General features: G+C 46.3%; 2 protein-coding genes and 2 non-coding genes across 4 annotated transcripts; all 4 read left to right on the top strand.

Annotated features, from left to right (window-relative positions):
* The first annotated feature begins 8,339 nt into the window (after positions 1–8,339).
* LOC121476922 (basic proline-rich protein-like) lies at positions 8,340–10,823 on the top strand. Its single transcript, XM_041731064.1, has 2 exons — positions 8,340–8,354; positions 9,951–10,823. The coding sequence occupies exons 1-2, from the start codon at positions 8,340–8,342 to the stop codon at positions 10,821–10,823; spliced, it is 888 nt and encodes a 295-aa protein (XP_041586998.1).
* Positions 10,810–14,630, top strand: TPT1 (tumor protein, translationally-controlled 1). Its single transcript, XM_041731235.1, has 6 exons — positions 10,810–10,971; positions 11,237–11,310; positions 11,835–12,025; positions 12,441–12,546; positions 13,325–13,441; positions 14,421–14,630. The coding sequence occupies exons 1-6, from the start codon at positions 10,944–10,946 to the stop codon at positions 14,421–14,423; spliced, it is 519 nt and encodes a 172-aa protein (XP_041587169.1). The 5' UTR covers positions 10,810–10,943; the 3' UTR covers positions 14,424–14,630.
* LOC121477229 lies at positions 14,224–14,353 on the top strand. Its single transcript, XR_005984153.1, has one exon. It is a non-coding gene; the product is annotated as a small nucleolar RNA SNORA31 (small nucleolar RNA).
* A 742-nt stretch (positions 14,631–15,372) lies between the features above and the next one.
* Positions 15,373–15,506, top strand: LOC121477230. Its single transcript, XR_005984154.1, has one exon. It is a non-coding gene; the product is annotated as a small nucleolar RNA SNORA31 (small nucleolar RNA).
* The last annotated feature ends 4,583 nt before the right edge of the window (positions 15,507–20,089 follow it).

Genomic DNA, 20,089 nt, shown 5'->3' with positions numbered 1-20,089 from the left:
CAGAGGAAGGAAAAGAAATTAATATACTCTCCAAATTATATTATCTAGTTCCCACCCCAGCGTGCACCTGGCCCTGAGAGAGTGGAGAGCAGGAGATAAGCTATCTTCCTCCAGCGGCCAGATGGCAGGCTGGGCCCATCCCTCTCCATGCCTCCCTCCAAATACCCGCTGCCATTTCTAGCAAAATTATTCAGAGGTCAGTTTTTTAGATCAAAATCTTGTGCTTTCTCTCTCTCTCTCACATAAACACACACACACACACACACACACACACACACACACACCCTGCGCCTATTAAGTGATCAGAAAACTCACTGCCTCCCAGCCACGCAATCTAGAGACAGAACTCCCTTAGCTCTTCTCAGGTGTAATATGCTTCTTATTTCCTTTAGGGCAGTTTCCTTATAAATCGTCTTTATATGCCAGAAATACCCCCACACACACTTTACTTGTGTTATTCTAATACAACGTTAGGTATCTGGGAGGAAAAGAGCTTTAGTAAACGTGAAATTGCATGTGAAACGTCCCTGGGATAAGTCACAAGGCAAGTGACAATAGCACTAAAGAGCCCCTCGACCACGCTCTTGCTGCCCAGTTAGCCGCCGTTGCCAGGCTGATGCCGGTCCTTCTAGATTGTCGTCTGGGCTTTTGCAAATCTACACACGTATCCATTACAATCTACTTTTATTATGTGTGTCTCTGTGTTAAATGCACGGTACGCTGTACAGTTACGCTGGCCTACAACTTGCTTTTTCTCACTTAGCCATATGTCTTAGAGCACATTTCCTGCTCTGAGGGAAGAGGCATCTAACTTATGCCAACAGCCTCTTGCAGCCGCTAGCTGCCGGCCTTCCATCTTTACTCTTCGGTCACCTGCACTGCCAAAGACCTAAGCGAGGTCTCACAGGAATTCAGAAAATCTGATCACACGAGGAGGACCACCTCATAGGCTCCCGGGCTGGAATATGCTGCTGCACCTATAACGTGTCTGTCTCCAGTTCATTGACTTAATAATTTTTGACTGGCTGTCTACTGCCTACTGCTCCAGGCACTGGGGATTCATCTGTGGGCAAAAAGACAATCTCTACCTTTCTCTGGCGCTTACAGAAGATAAAATAGTGAGTAAAAGAAATAATATGTTGGGGCGCCTGGGCGGTGCAGTCCATTAAGTGTCTGACTCCCAGCTTTGGCTCAGGTCATGATCTTGGGGTTGTGGGATCAAGCCCCGCATCAAGCTCTATGCTTGGTGTGGAGTCTGCTTTGGATTCTCTCCCACGCCCTCTGCCCTCCCTCCATCACTCTTTCTCTCTCAAATCAATAAATAAATCTTAAAAAAAAAAAAAAAAAGACAGAGATTCTCTATCTTGGCATGACCTGGAAAGCTTTAACAATTTCTGCTGCTTGTGTCCTGCCCCAAGAGGTCCTAATTTATTTGATCAGGAGTATACCTGCATGTCAGGATTTTTAAGTTTTCTGGGACACCTGGGTGACTCAGTGGTTGAGCGTCTACCTTCAGCTCAAGTTGTGATCCCCGGGGGCCTGGGATCAAGTCTGCCTGTGTCTCTGCCTCTCTCTGTGTGTCTCTCATGAATAAATAAATAAATATCTTTAAAAAAAATTTTTTTCCCCAAGTGATTCTAATGTACTGCCAGGAATGAGAACCACTGCCTTACAGGCCACTAATGATAACGTGTTCAACAAATGACCACAGGTTTCCAACTGAAGGCCGGTTTGGCCAGACACTAAGACCAGAGGATCCTGTAATTAGCCAGATGTTGCTACTACTACTTATTCCTTCCTTATAAGTGACTTCACACTTTTGCAATGTTTTCCAATATATTATCTTTTTTGAAGTATGTGTTGTCATCCTTAGCTCCTAAGATCTTTGTAATTTCCTGAGTGATAGGAGCATCTGGCACAGAGCCTCTAAATCCCTTAGGATTTTCTGAGTCGGGGTGCCTGGGTGGCCCAGTCAGTTAAGCAACCAACTCTTCCTTACACCATAGGTCATGATCTTGAGGTTGTGAGATTGAGCCCCGAGTCAGGCTCCCAGCTCAGTGCAGTCTGTTTCAGATGCTCTCTCCCTCCCCTTCTGCCTGTCCCCAACTCACACACATGTGCACGTGCTCTCTCTCTCTCTCAAATAAATAAAAATCTTAAAAAAAAAAATTTCCTAGGTGCTCAGGGGTATCCTCTGGGCTAACAAGGCAACTCTTGCTCCCGGATGGCTTCAACATGGAGACTTGTCATCAGAAAGACCAAGCTATGATTAACCTTGGAACTTTCAGCCCTATACCTTGTCCCCCAGGAAGAAAAGTGGTACAGACTGAGTAAATAATTGATCATGCCTACATGATGAAGCCTCCGTAAAAATCCCAGAAAGCTTCTGAGTAAGTGAATGCATTTATGACGTGCTGGGAGAGTGACACGCCTCAAATCCACAGGGACAGAAGCGCCTTTACTTGGGACCCTTCCAGATCTTAACCCTATGGATCTCTTCTTCATCTGGCAGTTTTAAAAAATATCCTTTATGATAAATCAGTAATAGCAAGTGAACGGTTTTCCTGGGTTCTGTGAGCTGTTCCAGGAAATGATTAAACCTGAGGAGGGGGTTGTGAACCCTCCAGCTGACAGCCAAATCAGACAGAAGTTGTGGGTCACCCATGGACCTACTACTTGCAATCGGCATCTGAAGGGGTGGGGAGGTAGCGTTGGAGGACAGAGCCCTTAACCTGGGGGACCTGAGCAGTTAGTATCAGAGTTGAACTGAATTGTAGAAAATGCAGCTGGTGTTGAAGAATTGCCCGGCTGTGGGGGAATGTGTGTGAGAGTAAATGAAAACATGGTCGGTTCTTCCCCAGGCACCTTCACAGAACCTTGAAGAGCAAGGTTACTTGGAAGGATATTTTTCCTATTTGTTTCAAATCTAATTCTTGTCATACTGGGACAGTTCTTGAAAATGATATCAACCTCTATTTCTGTATTATATAAGGAAGGACAAAAGTGAGCCAATAAAAAATTATATTTTCATGTTCATATGTAAATGTACATATACACTTACATATATATTCCTACAAATGTATTTATATTATATATTTGTGTATAGGAATATACATGATATATTCTATTTTTACAATTATTTTTCATGTATTTCTCTATCTCAGATATATTTTAAATATATATTTTGTATTTATATTTATACCATATATATTCCCATATCCCTTTTTTATAATTGTATTTAGGATTTATTCATTCATTTTAGAGAGAGCATGTGTGAGCAGGGGGAAGGGCAGAGGGAGGAGAGGAAAGAGAATCTCAAGCAGACACCCTCCCACCGCCAACCCCCACCCCACCCCGAGGAGGACCATGGAGCCCAACTTGGGCTTGATGCCAGAACGCTGAGATCATGACCTGAGCTGAAATCAAGAGCAAGTCACAACCAAATGAGCCACTCAGGCACCCAATTTCTAGAATTTTGGTTCTCACACTTTTGAACAAATGTTTACAGATCTGAGGTTTCAAAAAAAATTACTTCCTTTTCCATAGTTAACATTCCAGTGACCCCTGCTAAGGCAGCCCTGAAAAATAATGGTTGCCATACCAACAGCTTAACGAAGAAGTCTGCCATTGTCATCGTCCCTATTTGTCCTCAACTATGTGATAAATTGCAAAGATGAATTAGAGCAATTAAATTGTGCCTCCAGTGCCTCCTGCCACTGGTTATAAAACTAAAAATCTTTCAAATTCCTATCTCCACATTAAACCCAATCACTACTCCCATAGTAATCACCGTTAATAATTTATGAAACTTTTGAAAAGTTTCTATACAAACAGATGCATATTCTTTTCCTAAAATGAATACTGATTCTATCTACATTACACTATTTGCTTTGTTCTCATAGCAAAATTTAATTAGCTTCAGGCTTGATATTTCAAATTCTAAATTTTCTTTGATATTCTGAAAGCGCATTCAGTTCCTACTACGTATGAGCTAATTTCCATGACTGTTATCTGGGGTGGTGGGCAGACAGGCAAGATGCACCAGGGGAGGAGAGGTCATGTAGAAAAGAGTGAGCCAGCCAACAAGTTAGCAATCTGGAAGGGAGTTAAAATAAGTATGGAAATAACTCTACCATATATTTGTTCATATGTCCATTCATGATGGTGAAGTATTTACACATCCAATAATAATTCCATAGGCAAGACGGAGAAACCGAGGCTAAAGTCACCCATTACTTCACTGTCATTACATTTTCTTCTGACTCAATTCTGTGCTTTCTTCTACGCCACGGAGCATGGAAGTATTCACATAGCTGTGACGGAGAATGCTCACTCTTGCAACTCTATCCATCCCCCACCCTGAATAAATATACTTCCCAGCCAGCCTTGGAGCTGAAGGCTCTGTGGTTAGCCTCTGACAATAAGATAAAAGGAGTGATAGCTGTGACTGCTAGTGCCTGCCCTCTGATTTCTACTTAGCCCTGCCCTACTGGAATGTGGGCATGTGTGGCGTGGTTGGTTACCTGAGTGAGCATTGGTGGGGACAGGGGGCAGACCTCTGGATGTCCATTAAGGAGGATAAAGTTGACCTCAATGTGATCGGTGACATTTTTTCATTCATTGAAAAAAAAAAAAAAAAAAACAAAAGCAAAACTTGAAGCAAATATGAAAAATGTTAGCAGTTATTTATTGTGGTTGGTGGGTACCTAAACATTTTTAAAATGTGTGTCTCTGTGTTTTCCAGTGTTTTGGATCTATGATTTAAAGGTAAATTCCAACATTCAATTAGAATATTTATGATTTTTTTTTTAAAGTAGGTTCCATGCCCAATGTGGGGCTTGCACTTATGACCCTGAGATCAAGAGTTGCATGCTATACTGACTAAGCCAGTCAGGGAATATTTATAATCATTTTAAATGACATTCTAGATGAATGGTTAATGATATGGGAAAATAATAATAATGAAAAAATACTTGAACAATTTTCTGAGATGAAGAACTGGAAAGCTGGAGTTGCCCATCCATCTGACTGCTTAGTCTAAGAGTCTTTCACTCATTTTTATTTTTTAAGATTTTATTTATTTATTCATGAGAGACACAGAGAGAGACAGGCAGAAACACAGGCTGAGGAAGAAGCATGGAGCCCAATGGGGGACTTCATCCTGGGACTCCAGGATCACGCCCTGAGCCAAAGGCAGATGCTTCACCACTGAGCCACCCAAGTGTCCCTCCACTCGTTTTTAAAATCCAGCCTAGGGGCACCTGGGTGGCTCAGTGGTGGAGCGTCTGCTTCGGCTCAGGGCATGATCCAGGGGTCCTGGGACAGAGTCCCACATCCAGCTCCCTGCAGGGAGCCTGCTTCTCCCTCTGCCTGTGTCTTTGCCTCTCTCTCCGTATCTTTCATGAATAAATAAAATCTAGTCTAAAAATGATTACAAGTAGCCCCAACCAAGAAATCTTCAAGTTGGCTTATTCATAGATCTTTTAAAACAGGCTTAAAACAAACAGTAACCTATGCTTAAAAGTCATCTGATGAAGTCATTTCAACATCAGGAGTCCCTCCTGATTTGGTTTTTAAAAAAATACAATTTATTATCTACTTATGTGTATGTATGTATGTATGTATTTATAGTAAGCTCTATACTCAATGTGGGGCTTGAACTCATGACCCGGAAATCAATAGTTGTAAGAGTTGTACACCTTACTGACTGAGCCAGCCAGGCACACCCTTCCTCTACCTTACTTTGTAAAAAGTTTACAAACATTGATGGGGGGAATATTAACATCAAGACTAGTTATCTGTAGTTTTTCTCTATGGTTTATAAATGCTTTATTACGTGTATTGTGATTTTTTAAGCCAGATAATTTAAGTCTTATGTTTCAAAGTTAAAAGAAATATTCAAATATCTAAGAATATCTTAGGTTCTAATGATCATTTTACATTCATCAAAGACACTAATAGAAGTTGTATTAGTTACGTTGCTTCCTTTCACTTAAGAACCTGTCTTCTCGGGATCCCTGGGTGGCGCAGCGGTTTGGCGCCTGCCTTTGGCCCGGGGTGCGATCCTGGAGACCGGGGATCGAATCCCACGTCGGGCTCCCGGTGCATGGAGCTGCTTCTCGCTCTGCCTGTGTCTCTGCCTCATTCTCTCTCTCTCTGTGACGATCATAAATAAATAAAAATTAAAAAAAAAAAAAAAAGAACCTGTCTTCTCAGCTAGACCTAGTAGATATTGCCTGCAACTGGCCTGGAACTCCCAGCCAGGCCTTGGTACTGTTGAGCAAGGTCATAGAACATTAACACGAGACTTTGTGACAAAAACATGAGCCTTGTCCAAAAGGCCACAGAGTCAAAAAGTAGATACTGACCAAATCTTGGGGCACCTTTAAAAAAAAAAAAAATCATCCACTGACATTGACCAGTTGAAGCTGCAAAGAAATATATTTGAAAAGTTGCCTAGATCAATGGCTTTCAAAACTTTTTGACCTAGATCCACATGAAGAAATATGTCTTATGTTCAGATCCAGTACATATATACATGTGTAAATCTAAAACCTAAGTTTCATGAAACAATATTCACCTTTACTACACGTGATTCTATGATCTTTTCATTGTGTCATTTTTAATTAAGTTGATCACTATTCACCAAGTTGTTTCCCAGTTCTCTGAAAAGCATTGTTATACTAGGTCTTGGATTTATGCTGAATCCTATTAACTGAGATGGGATTTGACTTAATTAAGAGAAATGAAACTTTATTTCATCCATTCATTTATCAACAATTATTGGGTCAAGCCCTGTTCTGACTCCTGAGGTACAGCAATTAACAAAGACTCCTACTCATAGAGTTTATATCATAGGGCTCTGCTGTCCAATAAAAGTTACTAGCCAAGGATATTTAAATTAATTAAATAGAAGTAAATAATTCCATTGCCACACTAGCCACATTTCAGATACTCACTAGCTACTCGCGGCCTAGTGGCTACTGTATTAGAGCACATACTGAACATTTCCATTATCAAAGCTCAACAGCTCTGCTCTGAAGGAAAGAATTCGCCTTGCAACTTGACTAAAGTAATGATTTGTCAGAGTATGAAAACTCTGGGTAAAATGAGCAAGAGTATTCATGAACAGATCTCAGAAGGGATTCAGACCATGCATCAGGAATAGTTCAGCTCGACCGGTTCATTCCTAAATCACCTAATGTCATGCTCATAAACTGCATTCTAACCTCCTTGCCAAATTCCCTCTTAAGTAAACTACATTTTCTGTAACTTAAGTAAACACAACTTTCTATACTACATGTAACCAGCTAGGAATTTCTCATTGTATATTAATGGCATTCTTGTTTTGCAAATCAGTTTCATAGGAGTTTGGTAAATACTAATTATTTTCCCTGAACCTGACCCCCAGTGAGTAAAAGTGAAAACGCTCTAAGCTGAGAACCTGACCCTTTGCACTTTGGGTACAAGGACTAGTAGCTGCCTGCATTCTTAATAACCAAATCCTGATTTAAGGGTGGCAATGAGCCAGTGTCCACGAGCTGGAAGGCTACAGTTTGCAGCCTTCACTGCAACTAGCTGCATCCATGCTCAATATGATTGTAGCCAGGACACAGGGGTGCAAGAGCACCTGCCTCTGAGATTCCCAAACAGACCAAGTTCAACCACTTGCCGCTGACAAAGTCCAAAGGCAGAGAGATGAGTGGTGGTGAAACAAGAAAGTTTATTTCAGTGAGGCCAACACTGGGAAGACAGAGGAGTAGGGGTTCAAAGACCATCTCCAAAGGGCTGAAAATACTTCCAGGTATGTATAAGGAAAATGTGGGGCAAAGGTGGGTGGGTGAGTGCTGGTGGGCAGTGAAGGAAGGTTTAAATCCATCATAGTCTTAAGAGTCCATCATGGGTGGTGTCTTGCTGGCTCAGGGCAGTCCTTATTGCTTCAGGGGGTAGTTCTGATTCTCATCAGGGGATGCTTTGCCTTCAGGCTCTTCCACCTGAGCCAAGGGAAAAGCTGGAAAGAACCAGACTAGAAAGTTTGAGGTCAAAATGGAGGCCAACAAAGTCCTCTTTTAGGACTTCTAGAATTGCTCCTTAGGAGGGAAACACAGTTTGTTGTTCCCCTTTTCTTGCAGCTTGCGAGGTGGATGTGATGGCTGGAGTTCCAGCTCTGTTGCAGGCCATATCGGTGGTGAAGAAAGGAAAATCCTAGGCCTCTGACGCCCATGATGTCACCACACGTGTCTGGACTGCAGATTCCTGAATTTCTTTTATACAAGAGAATCAATAAACCCTTACGTGTTTAAGCCACCGTAGGCAATCCTGAACTGATAAAAGGGTGAATGAACCCTTCTGAGGTACTTTTTTCTTTCTTTCTTTTTTTTTTTTTTTTTGAGGTACTTTTTTCATGTGAGGACTTGAGTTAAGAGGCCAGAAGACAATGTCTTTGAGACCTCTTTAACTTCAAGAGATCCCAAATCATATTCAGCTGTAAAATTTAGGACAACCTTAGGTTTTGTTAGAAATCATTGAATAAATCATTGTAAGAAAATGTTATAAAAAATTTCAGGGGTGTCTGGGTGGCTCAGTTGGTTAAGAACCTATCTCAGCTCAGGTCATAATCTCAGGGTTGAGTTCAAGCCTCTCTTTGGGTTCTACCCTGGGTGGGGAGCCTACTTAAAAAAACATTCAAATGATGCCAGAGTAAAAGCTAATAGGTTAAAGACCAAATCCTTCTAATTTTGTCAGTCGCTTGTAATTATTAATGAATAATTTCCCCTATTTGCAGTACTCATGTTCTAAGTAGGCATTTTCAAGATTTGGTGCAGATTTTTAATTTTTTTTTTTAAAAAAAGCTTTTATTCACTCGTTTGAAAGAAAAAGAGAGAGCTTGAGCATGGGAGTGAGGCAGACGGAGAAGCAGAATTCTCACTGAGCCAGGAGCCCAACTCAGGGCTTCATCGCAAGAATATAGACCTCATGTCCTGAGTCACCCAGGTGCCCGGGCACAGATTTTTTTTTTTTTTTTTAAATTTATGATAGTCACACACACACAAAGAGAGGCAGAGACACAGGCAGAGGGAGAAGCAGGCTCCATTCACCGGGAGCCCGACGTGGGATTCGATCCCGGGTCTCCACGATCACACCCTGGGCCAAAGGCAGGCGCTAAACCGCTGCGCCACCCAGGGATCCCCCAGATTTTTTAAAAGATTTTATCAACTTATTCATGAGACACACACAGAGAGAGGCAGAGACACAGGCAGAGAGAGAAGCAGGCTCCCTGTGGGGACCCCGAACTGAGCCAAAGGCAGATGCTCAGATGGGGTGCTCGGTGCAGCTCCAGATCACATCTTTCTGGGGAGGGCACATTTTGACTCCTCCCTCATCTCAATTCACTGTTCTGGGTTCTGCTCTTTTCTAGTTGCTCTCTGTGAAGAATGCTTCATTACTGGATTTAGCAGGGAGGGGGTCGGAGTTGATATAGAATTGCCTGATTTCTTTGATGTACCAGAACAAAAGTTTCTGTGAGGGGGACGCCTGGGGCGCTCAGGCGCTGAGCGTCTGCCTTAGGCGTGACGCAGGGGTCCCGGGATGGAGTCCCGCATCGGGCTCCCTGCATGGAGCCTGTTTGTCCCTGTGTCTCTGTCTCTCTCTGGGTCTCTCATGAATAAATAAATAAAATATTTTAAAAAATAGATAGATTAGATAGGTAGATAGATACGTAGATAGAGTGGGAAAGTGGGCGTTTGGGTGGCTCCATGGTTGAGCATCTGCCTTCCGCCCAGGGTGTGACCCCGGGTCCCAGGATCGAGTCCCATGTCGGGCTCCCCGCATGGAACCTGCTTCTCCCTCTGCCTCTCTCTCTCTCTCTCTCTCGTGAATAAAATAAATAAAATCTTAAAAAAAAAAAGAAAAAAAATTGTGAAAAATTGTGTAAAAAATCTGGTTTTAAGTTGCTCACGATTGGGAGCTCCGTGCAAAACCCGGTGCCACGGACCTTGCAGGGCATAAAAGTATCTGTAGAATTTAACGAGCTCTCCGGTTTCCCACCAAAACGGAAACAAAACGGCTTCCTTGAGCGTTTGCTCCGAACCGGACACCTGGACGTGAAGTCCGACCAGCGCTCGGGCCGGCGGGGAGCCCCCAGTTCCGTCCGACTCTGTGGCAGCCGGGCTATCCCTTCGAGGTCATCTTCGAGGTCATCGTCGACGGACGCTAAAGCTCTTTTTTTTCTTTCTTCGCACGGAGGACAGGGTCCAAGGCCAAGCGCAAAACGGGGCGGGCAGGCTCTGCAGCGGCGTCCCGGACGGGCCGCGGCCTCCTCACGCGGAAGCCCGCCGGGGCCCCTCCCCCTCCCCGCCGGCGGGGCCACCGCAGCCGCACGGGGCGCCCCGGAACCACGCCGGGCAGGGAGCCCCCCCGCGGGGGCCTGGAGCGAGGCCGACTGCCCGCGCCCCACCCCCTCCCCGCGGACGGCCTCGCTCCACCCTCTCCCCGGGCCCCGACCTTCCGTGAACGCCAAGTCCTCCACGGCGACTCGCTTGTGTTCCCGGAACGGGCGGGCGCGGAGGCCTGAGGGGCCGCCATCCTCCTCGAAGCCGCAGCAGGCTCGGCACCTCCGCGGGGCGGGGAGGCCGGGACCCGGGGAGCCGCCGGCGCGGCGGCGGGCGCCATTGTGTCCCGGCGGCCAAGTCCCCGGATGCTCGCCGCGGCCCCGCCCCCCGCGCGGCCGTGCGTGCCACGTCACCGCGCGCGGCGCTTCCGGAGGCGCCGCGGGCGATGACGTAGGGGGACGTGCCCTCTATATGAGGTTGGGGAGCGGCTGAGTCGGCCTTTTCCGCCCGCTCCCCCCTCCCCCCGAGAGCCGCTCCGGCTGCCGCGCGCTCGCCCCGAGCTCCCGGCTCCTGCCAAGCCCGCGCCGCCGCCGCCCGCCTCCAGCCGTCGTCATGATCATCTACCGGGACCTCATCAGCCGTGAGTCGTGGCTGCACCCCCCGTGCCGCCGCGCGCAGGGGCCCGGGAGGCCGCGCGGGGGGCGGGGGGCGGGGGAGGCCGCGCGGGCCTGGAGGACGCCGGCCCCTCTCCGGGGCGAGGAGGGGTCGGGGTCGGGCCCGGGTGGGGCCGGGGGCTCGGGCGCGCGGGGGCTGGCAGCGGGGGCAGCCGGGCCCGCGCGGGCGATGGCGGCGCGGGTCCCCGAGCCCGGGCGCGCGGTGACGGGCGGGCCTGTGTCCCCGAGCAGATGACGAGATGTTCTCCGACATCTACAAGATCCGGGAGATCGCGGACGGGCTGTGCCTGGAGGTGGAGGGGAAGGTGAGTCGGGCGGCGGCGGCGGCGGCGGCGGCGCGGGGGAGGCCAGCCGGGCGGGCTCGGGTTTCCGCCGCTCGCTCCCCCGCCCGCGGTTGTGCAATCCTCTCCGCTGCCTCCTGGCGGAGGGGACGCTCTCTTCCGGGCTCTCGGGTTTTTCTAGAAAAGTGGAGGCGGAGCTGAGCCTGGAAATAGGTCCCCGCCGCCGGGGCGCCCATCCTCCTCCCGGGCGGCCGGGGTGTGAAGGGCCCTGCCGCCCTTCTGGCCCAACAAAGAATCCTTGTTGAGTTTCGGTGTCGGAGGAATTTCGAGGGGCGTGAGGCTTTTATTTTATTTCTCTTTCTCTTTCCCCATGACGCTGTCTTCGTGGTTTTTAGCAAGACTCCGAAGTGTTGGGTGGGAGGAGGATTGTGTGAACTGCTGACCTAGAAGATCTGGTTCGCGGGGGGGGGATGCCTTTATGCAAAGGTCCAAAACGTCTGAAACCGGACTTTTTTTTTTCTTACCTTCTCCTCCCCTCCTCAATGTAGATGGTCAGTAGGACAGAGGGTAACATTGACGACTCGCTCATTGGTGGAAATGCCTCCGCGGAAGGCCCGGAGGGCGAAGGTACCGAAAGCACAGTAATCACCGGTGTCGATATTGTCATGAACCATCACTTGCAGGAAACCAGCTTCACAAAAGAAGCCTACAAGAAGTACATCAAAGATTACATGAAATCGTAAGTGGTCCTGGCACAGCCCGCCCTAAGGTCAGCCCTGCGGGATTTGGGGATAAGGTAACCTGGAGCTTCTTTAGCAGCAGGCATGCTTGGGAAAGGCTTTCTTGTTGATGAGCTCACAAAGACAGATGCCTTCCTATAAATAAACTAATGTGAGCTTACCGCAGCTGGAAGTGTGGTTTTAGCTCTTAAGAAGTGTTCTTTGGGAGTTAAGTGAAACCCTAAATTGTCAAGACTTGAAACTTTCATTCCTGTGAGCTGGTAGTTTCTTGATTGTGCCATGTGAATTTTTGCCCGGTGACAGCCAGCTGCCCTTTTCAGGGTTTGTTTGTTTTAGTTTGTTTGTTTTAACTGAAAAAAAATTTGTTTTGCTGAGAACTGAGTACTTTAACCTGTCAATAAAATACTGTTTTAGAATCAAAGGCAAACTTGAAGAACAGAGGCCAGAAAGAGTAAAGCCCTTTATGACGGGGGCTGCAGAACAAATCAAGCACATCCTTGCTAATTTCAAAAACTACCAGGTAAATACTATAAATGTTTCTCAAGAATTGTGCAATTGTAACTGCCAGAGCAACAAATGACTTGATAAATCGCTGATGTAACGGGATTATTTTCTGGGTCTTCTGAGCAGTTTAAATACTTCATAGATTCCTTTCCAGTAGTCTTCACTGTGGAAAGTGGCCTTTCCTGCTCCCAAGTGTGTTTCTAGATCTTGCCTGCTGATTGTAGAACCTCATCCCTACTTACTCTCCAGATGACAGGTTTCATTTCTCCTGGTCTAGAATTGCTTGGTAACCTCCTGTAGTCTTCCTGTCTTTTTATTTACAATTCCAGTCTCATTGCCCCTGGAGTTCTTTCTTCACTTCTGTTGGGAAACTCAGTGACTCCCTTGGCACTTTATAGAACTTAAAGAAAAAAACTCCTTACAGTCTGGCTCTTTGACTTTCCAGCTTTCACAAGTCCTCTGGCCAGAAGATAACTTTCCTCCTATAACATGCTCTCTCGCTGTTTGATGCCATAAACAGGCTTTTAACAGAGTTGGAATTGTATATGTGGGGTTGAGAGAGTGTTTCCAGAAAGCCTGAAGTGTTCTGGATTGCTCTGTACTCACTTTGGTCAATTGTTAGTGTTCTCATTTGGTGAGCAGAGGTTTGAGTAGTAGTTTTTTTTTTTTTTTTTTTTTTCTTCTGGTGAAAAGCTCTTAAATTGTGTTTTGAAGCCTTTGTTTTACTGTAGATTGTTTTGATAGGATCTGTATATAATGGCCTAATTCTGGGTATTTGTTGTTTGCCCCCTAAGTTCTTTATTGGTGAAAACATGAATCCAGATGGCATGGTTGCACTCCTGGACTACCGTGAGGACGGTGTGACCCCTTATATGATTTTCTTTAAGGATGGTTTAGAAATGGAAAAATGTGTAAGTATAAGGAAGTGGGTTGAAATCAGTAATGTAAAAGTGGAGACATGTTCTGTGTGACTGTCTCTTGCTGTTGGGTACTTAGAATGGGTTTTACAGCAGTCTCCAAAATGTAGGTCCAACTCTGGTTTCTCTTTGGGAGTCTAAAAGGGTTGTGTTTCACATACAAGATTTTTACGGCACAGAAAAGGCACTTAGAAATACAGAAAGCTTTTCATATAGATGGCTTAAATCCCAGCTTATGTACTAAACTGGAGATAAGAAAACTGCATTCTGTTGATTTTTTTCACCCCCATAGAAAGTCTTTCTCTTCATATTTTGCCATGCATACGTGCGTGAGTGGCATGTATGGTGCTAGACCTTTTTCACTTTGGTTTACTGATGATTGGCAACTGGTCACTGGAAGCCTTGATGTTACTAGCTTTTAGTAAATAAAGTTAGAGCTGGCTGCTTATCCAGTATGCAGAATCCTTTAGTACAATTAAATGAATGTCTACTATGCAAGGAATTGTTGGAGGCCGTACAGAAATGAGAGCATTCATTATTCTAGCTTTCAGAGGCTTCCATATAAATTAGGAACAAGATAAACTTGAGGCTACGCTAAATAAGAGAAGAGACCTCAGTGGACGAAAATGTCTTCAGATGGCATGAGCTGCTACGGAAAGTATTCCAGGAATATCTGCGGGTTTTGTTGGTAGAACAAAAAGTATGTGTGTGAGTGGGACTTGCTTCAGAATGAGATTTTTAGAAAATGTGCCACCCCTGCTTTGGTGAGGATAGTCCTGCATCCACTGATAGACCTTGAACAATTGGCTGTTGTTCTTTTGGTTTGCACTAGGATGCAAGAGAAAAAAATCCCTGCGCTTTCTGTCTGTCCGTGTGGCAGCCCAGATTGAATAGGGGAGTACATCGGTGGCGTGGAAGGGTTAACTGTTTTCATACTGGATCAAAGTGTTAATACCCTGTCTTGTTTCTACAGTAACGAACTTGGCTGTTAACTTTGGATGTATCACCTGTTGTCCTAACTGGCTGCTGCTCTTCATCCACACAACACCAGGACTTAGACAAATGGGACTGATGTCATCTTGAGCTCTTTATTTTGACCTTGATTTATTTGGAGCGGAGGCATTGTTTTTAAGAAAAAAACATGTCATGTAGGTTGTCTAAAAATAAAATGCATTTAAACTCATTTGAGAGAATGCCTCTTAGTTTAACACAATTTTAAATCCATCCTGTGTAGTGTCCTGAAGAAGCTAGAGCCTGGTTGTAGACTACTGCTAGAAAGCATAAGACTGCCTGCAGATAACTTCAACAGTGAAAGCTACTTCTGGGACTGGAATATAAAAAAACAAGAACCAAAAGTCTTAATTCTGAGTTCAAGTAAAGGGAAAGACCATGCTCATAGCTGGGCCAACATTTGAAGTGGATTCCTTACACATTTCATCACCTACAAACGGAAGTAGTTAACTCTGGAAGAGATTGCCAAAAGAATAAAAAGAGACTAATAACAGTTGGAAGCAAAGTATTGTCTGATCTTATTTATCTTAAGTAGAGCCAAGTTCTAGAGAAATCTAGACATCTGGAATGCTTGTGTCAAACTATCTGGAATGGGACTGGCAAACTGGCTTGTCCCGCCACTTGTTGGGTGACTTTTAAGGTGTTTATATTTTTTAAATGGAAAAAAATAGCTGGTGGGATATGAAAAGTACGAAGACCTAAATTTGTATCTGGTTTTTTTTGAACATTGCCATGCTCCTAAGAGCAGGGTAGGACAGACCTTAAGGCCTACATAACCTAAAACAACCATGTGACCCCTTAAAAGGTTTGCCAGCCGTGCTTTAAAAGATGAAGTTGTAGATGGAATGTGGGATAGCTGGTTGTGTCCTGTTGTATCTGAAAGGGCTGTGGGTGTCTGAAGGAGAATAAGGAAAATGCATCCATGTGACAGACCTGGAGCAGTTTCTATCTGCTCCTAAGGTTTCTGCTAGAGATGCAAGAAAAAGGTATCCTCGCGCTTTCTAGCTGCCTGACGGTGGCAGTCAAGATTGAATGGGGGAGTACAGGGGAAAAAACTGCAGCTCAGGAGTGACTTGGTTAACAGTGAAGATCTTGTTTTACTAAAAGGATCTAAAATTGGAGTTTACAAGAAGTGTTGGAAAATGGCTTCCCAGATCCTTGCCTTTTAATTCCATTCTTAAGAGCTTAAGGGTTAAAACTAAATTGAGGGCAAGCCAGTGACTCATCTCCTAAGACATGTGAACTTGGGCAAATCCAGTGATTTAGCTGTCTGGAATTTGCCCTAGAGGTTTGGGAGTCCATCATGTGGGTCACAGCCTGAGACACTAAGGTTGATGGTGCCCCCTGGTGATTAGTGGAAGCAAACTCAAGTACTGGAAACTAGTCAAGTAGGTGGCAATTTTAAGCATTCTGACCTGATCTTAAAATACAGAAAAAGTGCCAGTTGCTGACCCAGGAGACCAGTTGATCCTCTCTGAAATGGGAGAATTTTTGGGCCGTGGTCAGTGCTGTGACCCTGAACACCTGATTACAGGAGAGGTCTGACTGGAGTAGAGAGTTAGCTATGGAAAGGGACAGGAGTAGGGGTGCAGAGACTTTGTAGGAAGTGAAGGATCCGAGTCCACCCAACCGTATTTTCAGTCGTTACAGGTAAGAGTCTTGTTAAGCTACTTTGAGCAAGAGTTAACACGGGACGTGTGCACATCACAGGGCCTGTCCTTTATGTCTATTGGTTCTAAGATTGATACGGGCATGTTCTTCGTGTCTTTCAAGCCCTAGGCTTTGTTAGGTGTGTGGAGAGGAACTGTAAAGGGACTTTAATAGTCTGGGAAGGCCTTTGTGATAGGATTTGAATAGGAGCTTGAAAGCAAGTAAGGCTTTGTGGCTATTTGAGGGCAGAACGTTCCAAGCAAAGAATAGCAAATGCAGAATCTGAAGTGGAGTGTGTTTAACATGTTCTAGGGAGAACGTGGCCAGTTCTTGGACCCACGATGGCTAGAGAAAGGGCTAAGGCATAGAAGTGAGTATCCAGGGAAAGAGGAAACCAAGTCCTGTAGGAAGGCCACAGGAGCAGAAGGGGGACATCTGACCTGATGAATTAGATAAGCAGTTGAGTATTTCACTTGGGAGGATAGCGGAGAAATCTAAAGATTTAAAGAGCTACTGGAAAAATCTCAACGCAAGATACTTGAAGCCAAAACCCTGGGTGAGATCACCTAGGAAGCAGACTCCTCCCTCTGACAGAGCTTGAGATTGGTCACCATGATGACCAACTGGCAAAGTGACCCCAAGGTAGTAGACAGTGTTTCAGGGTTATCTCTTGCAGACTAGTCAAGATAAGGACCAAGAAGGTGAACTTGACGAGTGTTTGAATAGTAGAGGAAGAAAGCCTGATTGAAATGGGCTCAACAGGACAACCCCAGGCAGCACACTGCCTGTGAAATGTCAATCCACTTGACCCTTGAGCAACATGGGTTTGAACTGAATTTTTTTACAGTTCTGCAAATGTATTTTTTTCTCTAGTTTTATGGTAAAACTATAGTATGGGACCTATAAAATACGTGTTAAAATGCTGTCAGGCTTCTGGTCAACAGCAGGCTATTAAGGGCAGAGTGGAAAGATAGGTGCAGGTTTTTTACTGAGGGGAGGGGTTCAAGGATCAACTACATATTTTATTACCTGTTCATCTGTTTAAGTAGTAGGTGTGTGTGAATGGCTCATTGGAATCATTAGACCTTAAAATAGAGTTAGAATATAACTTGTTGACTAAATCCCATCATCTCCACTTCAGGGTCACCAGTAACTACAAACTAAATTTGGTTATGATGACAATCAGTCGATTTTAACCAAGAAACCAGCAGAAATCTCAATCAACTCAGGAAAATCTTGATGCAAAAGCATCCTCAAGTTCTGAGCATGAGCCCCATTCATGGGGCTGAGCGACCTCCAGCCAGAATATTTAGCAAAACAGAACTTAAATCAGGAGAACTTGAATTAAGACATCACATTGTAGTGACTGGTAATTTATACTGAGATTGTTACTACACAAACCATAATTCTATTACAAAAGCACAGCTAACAGCACCCTGGTAGGCCGCAAACCCATTCCTTGAAAAAAAGCTCCAGCTTTGTGTCCAGGGATTGGTTTCCAGAGAGTGTCCAACTTGATGTTTTGGGGACAGATTTATGATCTGAAGCCATGGGCCATACTTGAAAATCACTGAAAAACAGTTTTCATACTGCATTAAAATAAGCTACTTTGGATATTTAGTTCTTTAGGTAACATTTGAATATTCCATTATTCCAAAGGTAGTCTATACATCGCTAAAGGAAAAGGTGCTGGGGCACCTGGCTGGCTCAGTCGGTAGAGCATGTGACTCTTGATCCTGGGGTTGAGAGATCAAGCCTCACATTGGGTGTAGAAATTAAAATCTTTGGAAAAGGGCGGGGTGTGATCCTGGAGTTCCACTCGGGCTCCCTACATGGACCCTGTTTCTCCCTCTGCCTGGGTCTCTGCCCCTCTCTGTCTCCCTCTCAATGAATAAGCAAAATCTTAAAAAAAAAAAAACCTTTGGAAAAGGGGCTGTGCACCTTATATTGGAGTAAAGTTCGGTGCTGGATAGCCAGCTCAATAAGAGACCTTCTTTAAACTTGGGAGTCTGCACATAGTTAAAAATCATGATGGAAGTTTATACTTACCCACTGACATCCTCCAATTCCATCCCTTGGTGCAGCAGTGCCGTGCCTGACCATAATGCATGTTGGCAGTCCCAACCAGATATTTTTTAAGATTGTAGAGGCCTGTTTTTAACTACTGGAACATTCTAGTATACTTTCTGAGAGCTTGTAGGTTGTGGATTTGTGCTGCTACACATGGTTTCCCAGAGCAGCCTGGAAGTTGGCATGTAAGATTCCTCCCTGCGCGGGGCCAGGAGACCTCAAGCGGACGTGGTCTTTAACAGGACCCCGTACAATTCAGAAAAAAATGTCAACTACCAGCCTAGGGGAAGATCCTTTCCAAAGCGATGATGTGTTCCACGAGGTTTCCTTCGATCGCCGACGCCTCCACCCGCTTCAGGGTACACGTGACCTCTCCCTCTGCTTGTCTGCAGAGTTCTCGGAGCCTGGTGCTGAAGCAGGAAGCGCGGAGGGGGGTCCCCTGCGGAGGCTTTGGCAGGAGTGGGCCACAGCTCAGGTGGAGAACTGAGGACGCAGGCCCCAGGGGACTGACTCCCTGGAGGGGTCCCCTGGGGGGAGGACGTGGGCTAGCCAAGAGTGCAGTGCTATTGGTGGTTTAGGGCGACGAGACACTCAGCCCTGAGCAAACAGTTGACACTAGGAATCCAGTCTTGTGCTCGGTGGTTTTCATCTGTTCCAGTTTGCTCTCCCGAGCTGCTCGCACAGGCCTCACCCGGGCCGCAGAGCAGAAACGCCCTCTACCCCGCGGGCGGGCCCCCCCCCCCCATTCCCTAAGCAGCTGGTAAGTCACAGGAAGCTGGTACTTCGAGGACACGCTTTCAAAACACTATACATGTAATTTCCTTTTTAGGTGCGTTACTTCGGGAGCGTCCCCCAAGAACTGCCAATCTGTCCTCTAAGTCAAATCCGCAAACTAATAGCCCCACGGTGGGGGGCAAGGAAAGGAAGTGAAAGGAAGACGATTACACTAAATTTAAAAATAACAAAAACAACCCATTAACACCTCTTTTGACGACCTCCTTGAGGTGGAATGATGCAAACCGGCAGATGGCAAGTGTAAAGCTAAGTAAGTGCCCCCCGGTGGGCTGCCGTCGGTGTCCCCATGGCTCTCCCAGCGCCCCATCCTTGAACGCCCCCCATCACACCAGCAACCGAGGTCAGTCCATGTTGATGGGGCTTGTCCAGCAGAGCACGGCCCGGGTGTCCCTCACTGGGGTGGCCTCCATCGCCCCGGCAGGACGGTAGGTCCCCCCCTGCCAGCATCTATTAAAAGCAAAAGTGACTAAGCCTTTGGAAATCGGGCAGGCAACGGCAAACTGCTCCACAGAGGAGGAGGGCTGGGCGCGAGTGGCTGATTTCGCCTCCCTGGAGCCACGCAGGTGCTTCCTTTTCTTTTTTTCTCTTCTCTTTCCTTTTTTTTAAGATTTTATTTATTAATGAGACACAGGCAGAGGGAGAAACAGGCTGCATGCAGGGGGCCCGAGGTGGGACTCGATCCCGGGTCTCCAGGGTCAGGCCCTGGGCCGAAGGCGGTGCTAAACCTCTGAGCCCCCCGGGGCTTCCTTTGCTGAGGCAGGTGCTGGGCCTCGGCTTGGGGCCGTGGGAGGTGCGCAGGACCCCGGGCTGCTGGGCCGCTGCACCTGGAGGCCTCGCCGCACCTGCGCTGAACGCGGGGCCCTAACCACGCGCGCTCCCCACCCGCAACCAAGCCCTCCTGAAGGTCATCGGGTCAAAATCCGAGGCCTCCCGCCCCCAGCCGCCTAAGCTCCTCCCGGTACATCACGCGGCGCGGGTCTTCTGGCTTTTCATCCCCACCCCGGCCTGAGGCCGCTCCCGGCTCGGTGCTCTGACCTGAGGCTCGGGCCGGGGCAGGATCACGGGAGGAGGGGAGATGCGCACCGTCCCCGGTCTGACCCCGACACGCCGCTTTTT

The sequence above is a fragment of the Vulpes lagopus genome, chromosome 16 (genome assembly GCF_018345385.1).
Source record: "Vulpes lagopus strain Blue_001 chromosome 16, ASM1834538v1, whole genome shotgun sequence".
NCBI classification, from domain to species: domain Eukaryota; kingdom Metazoa; phylum Chordata; class Mammalia; order Carnivora; family Canidae; genus Vulpes; species Vulpes lagopus.
This window is presented reverse-complemented; position numbering and strand designations above follow the sequence as displayed.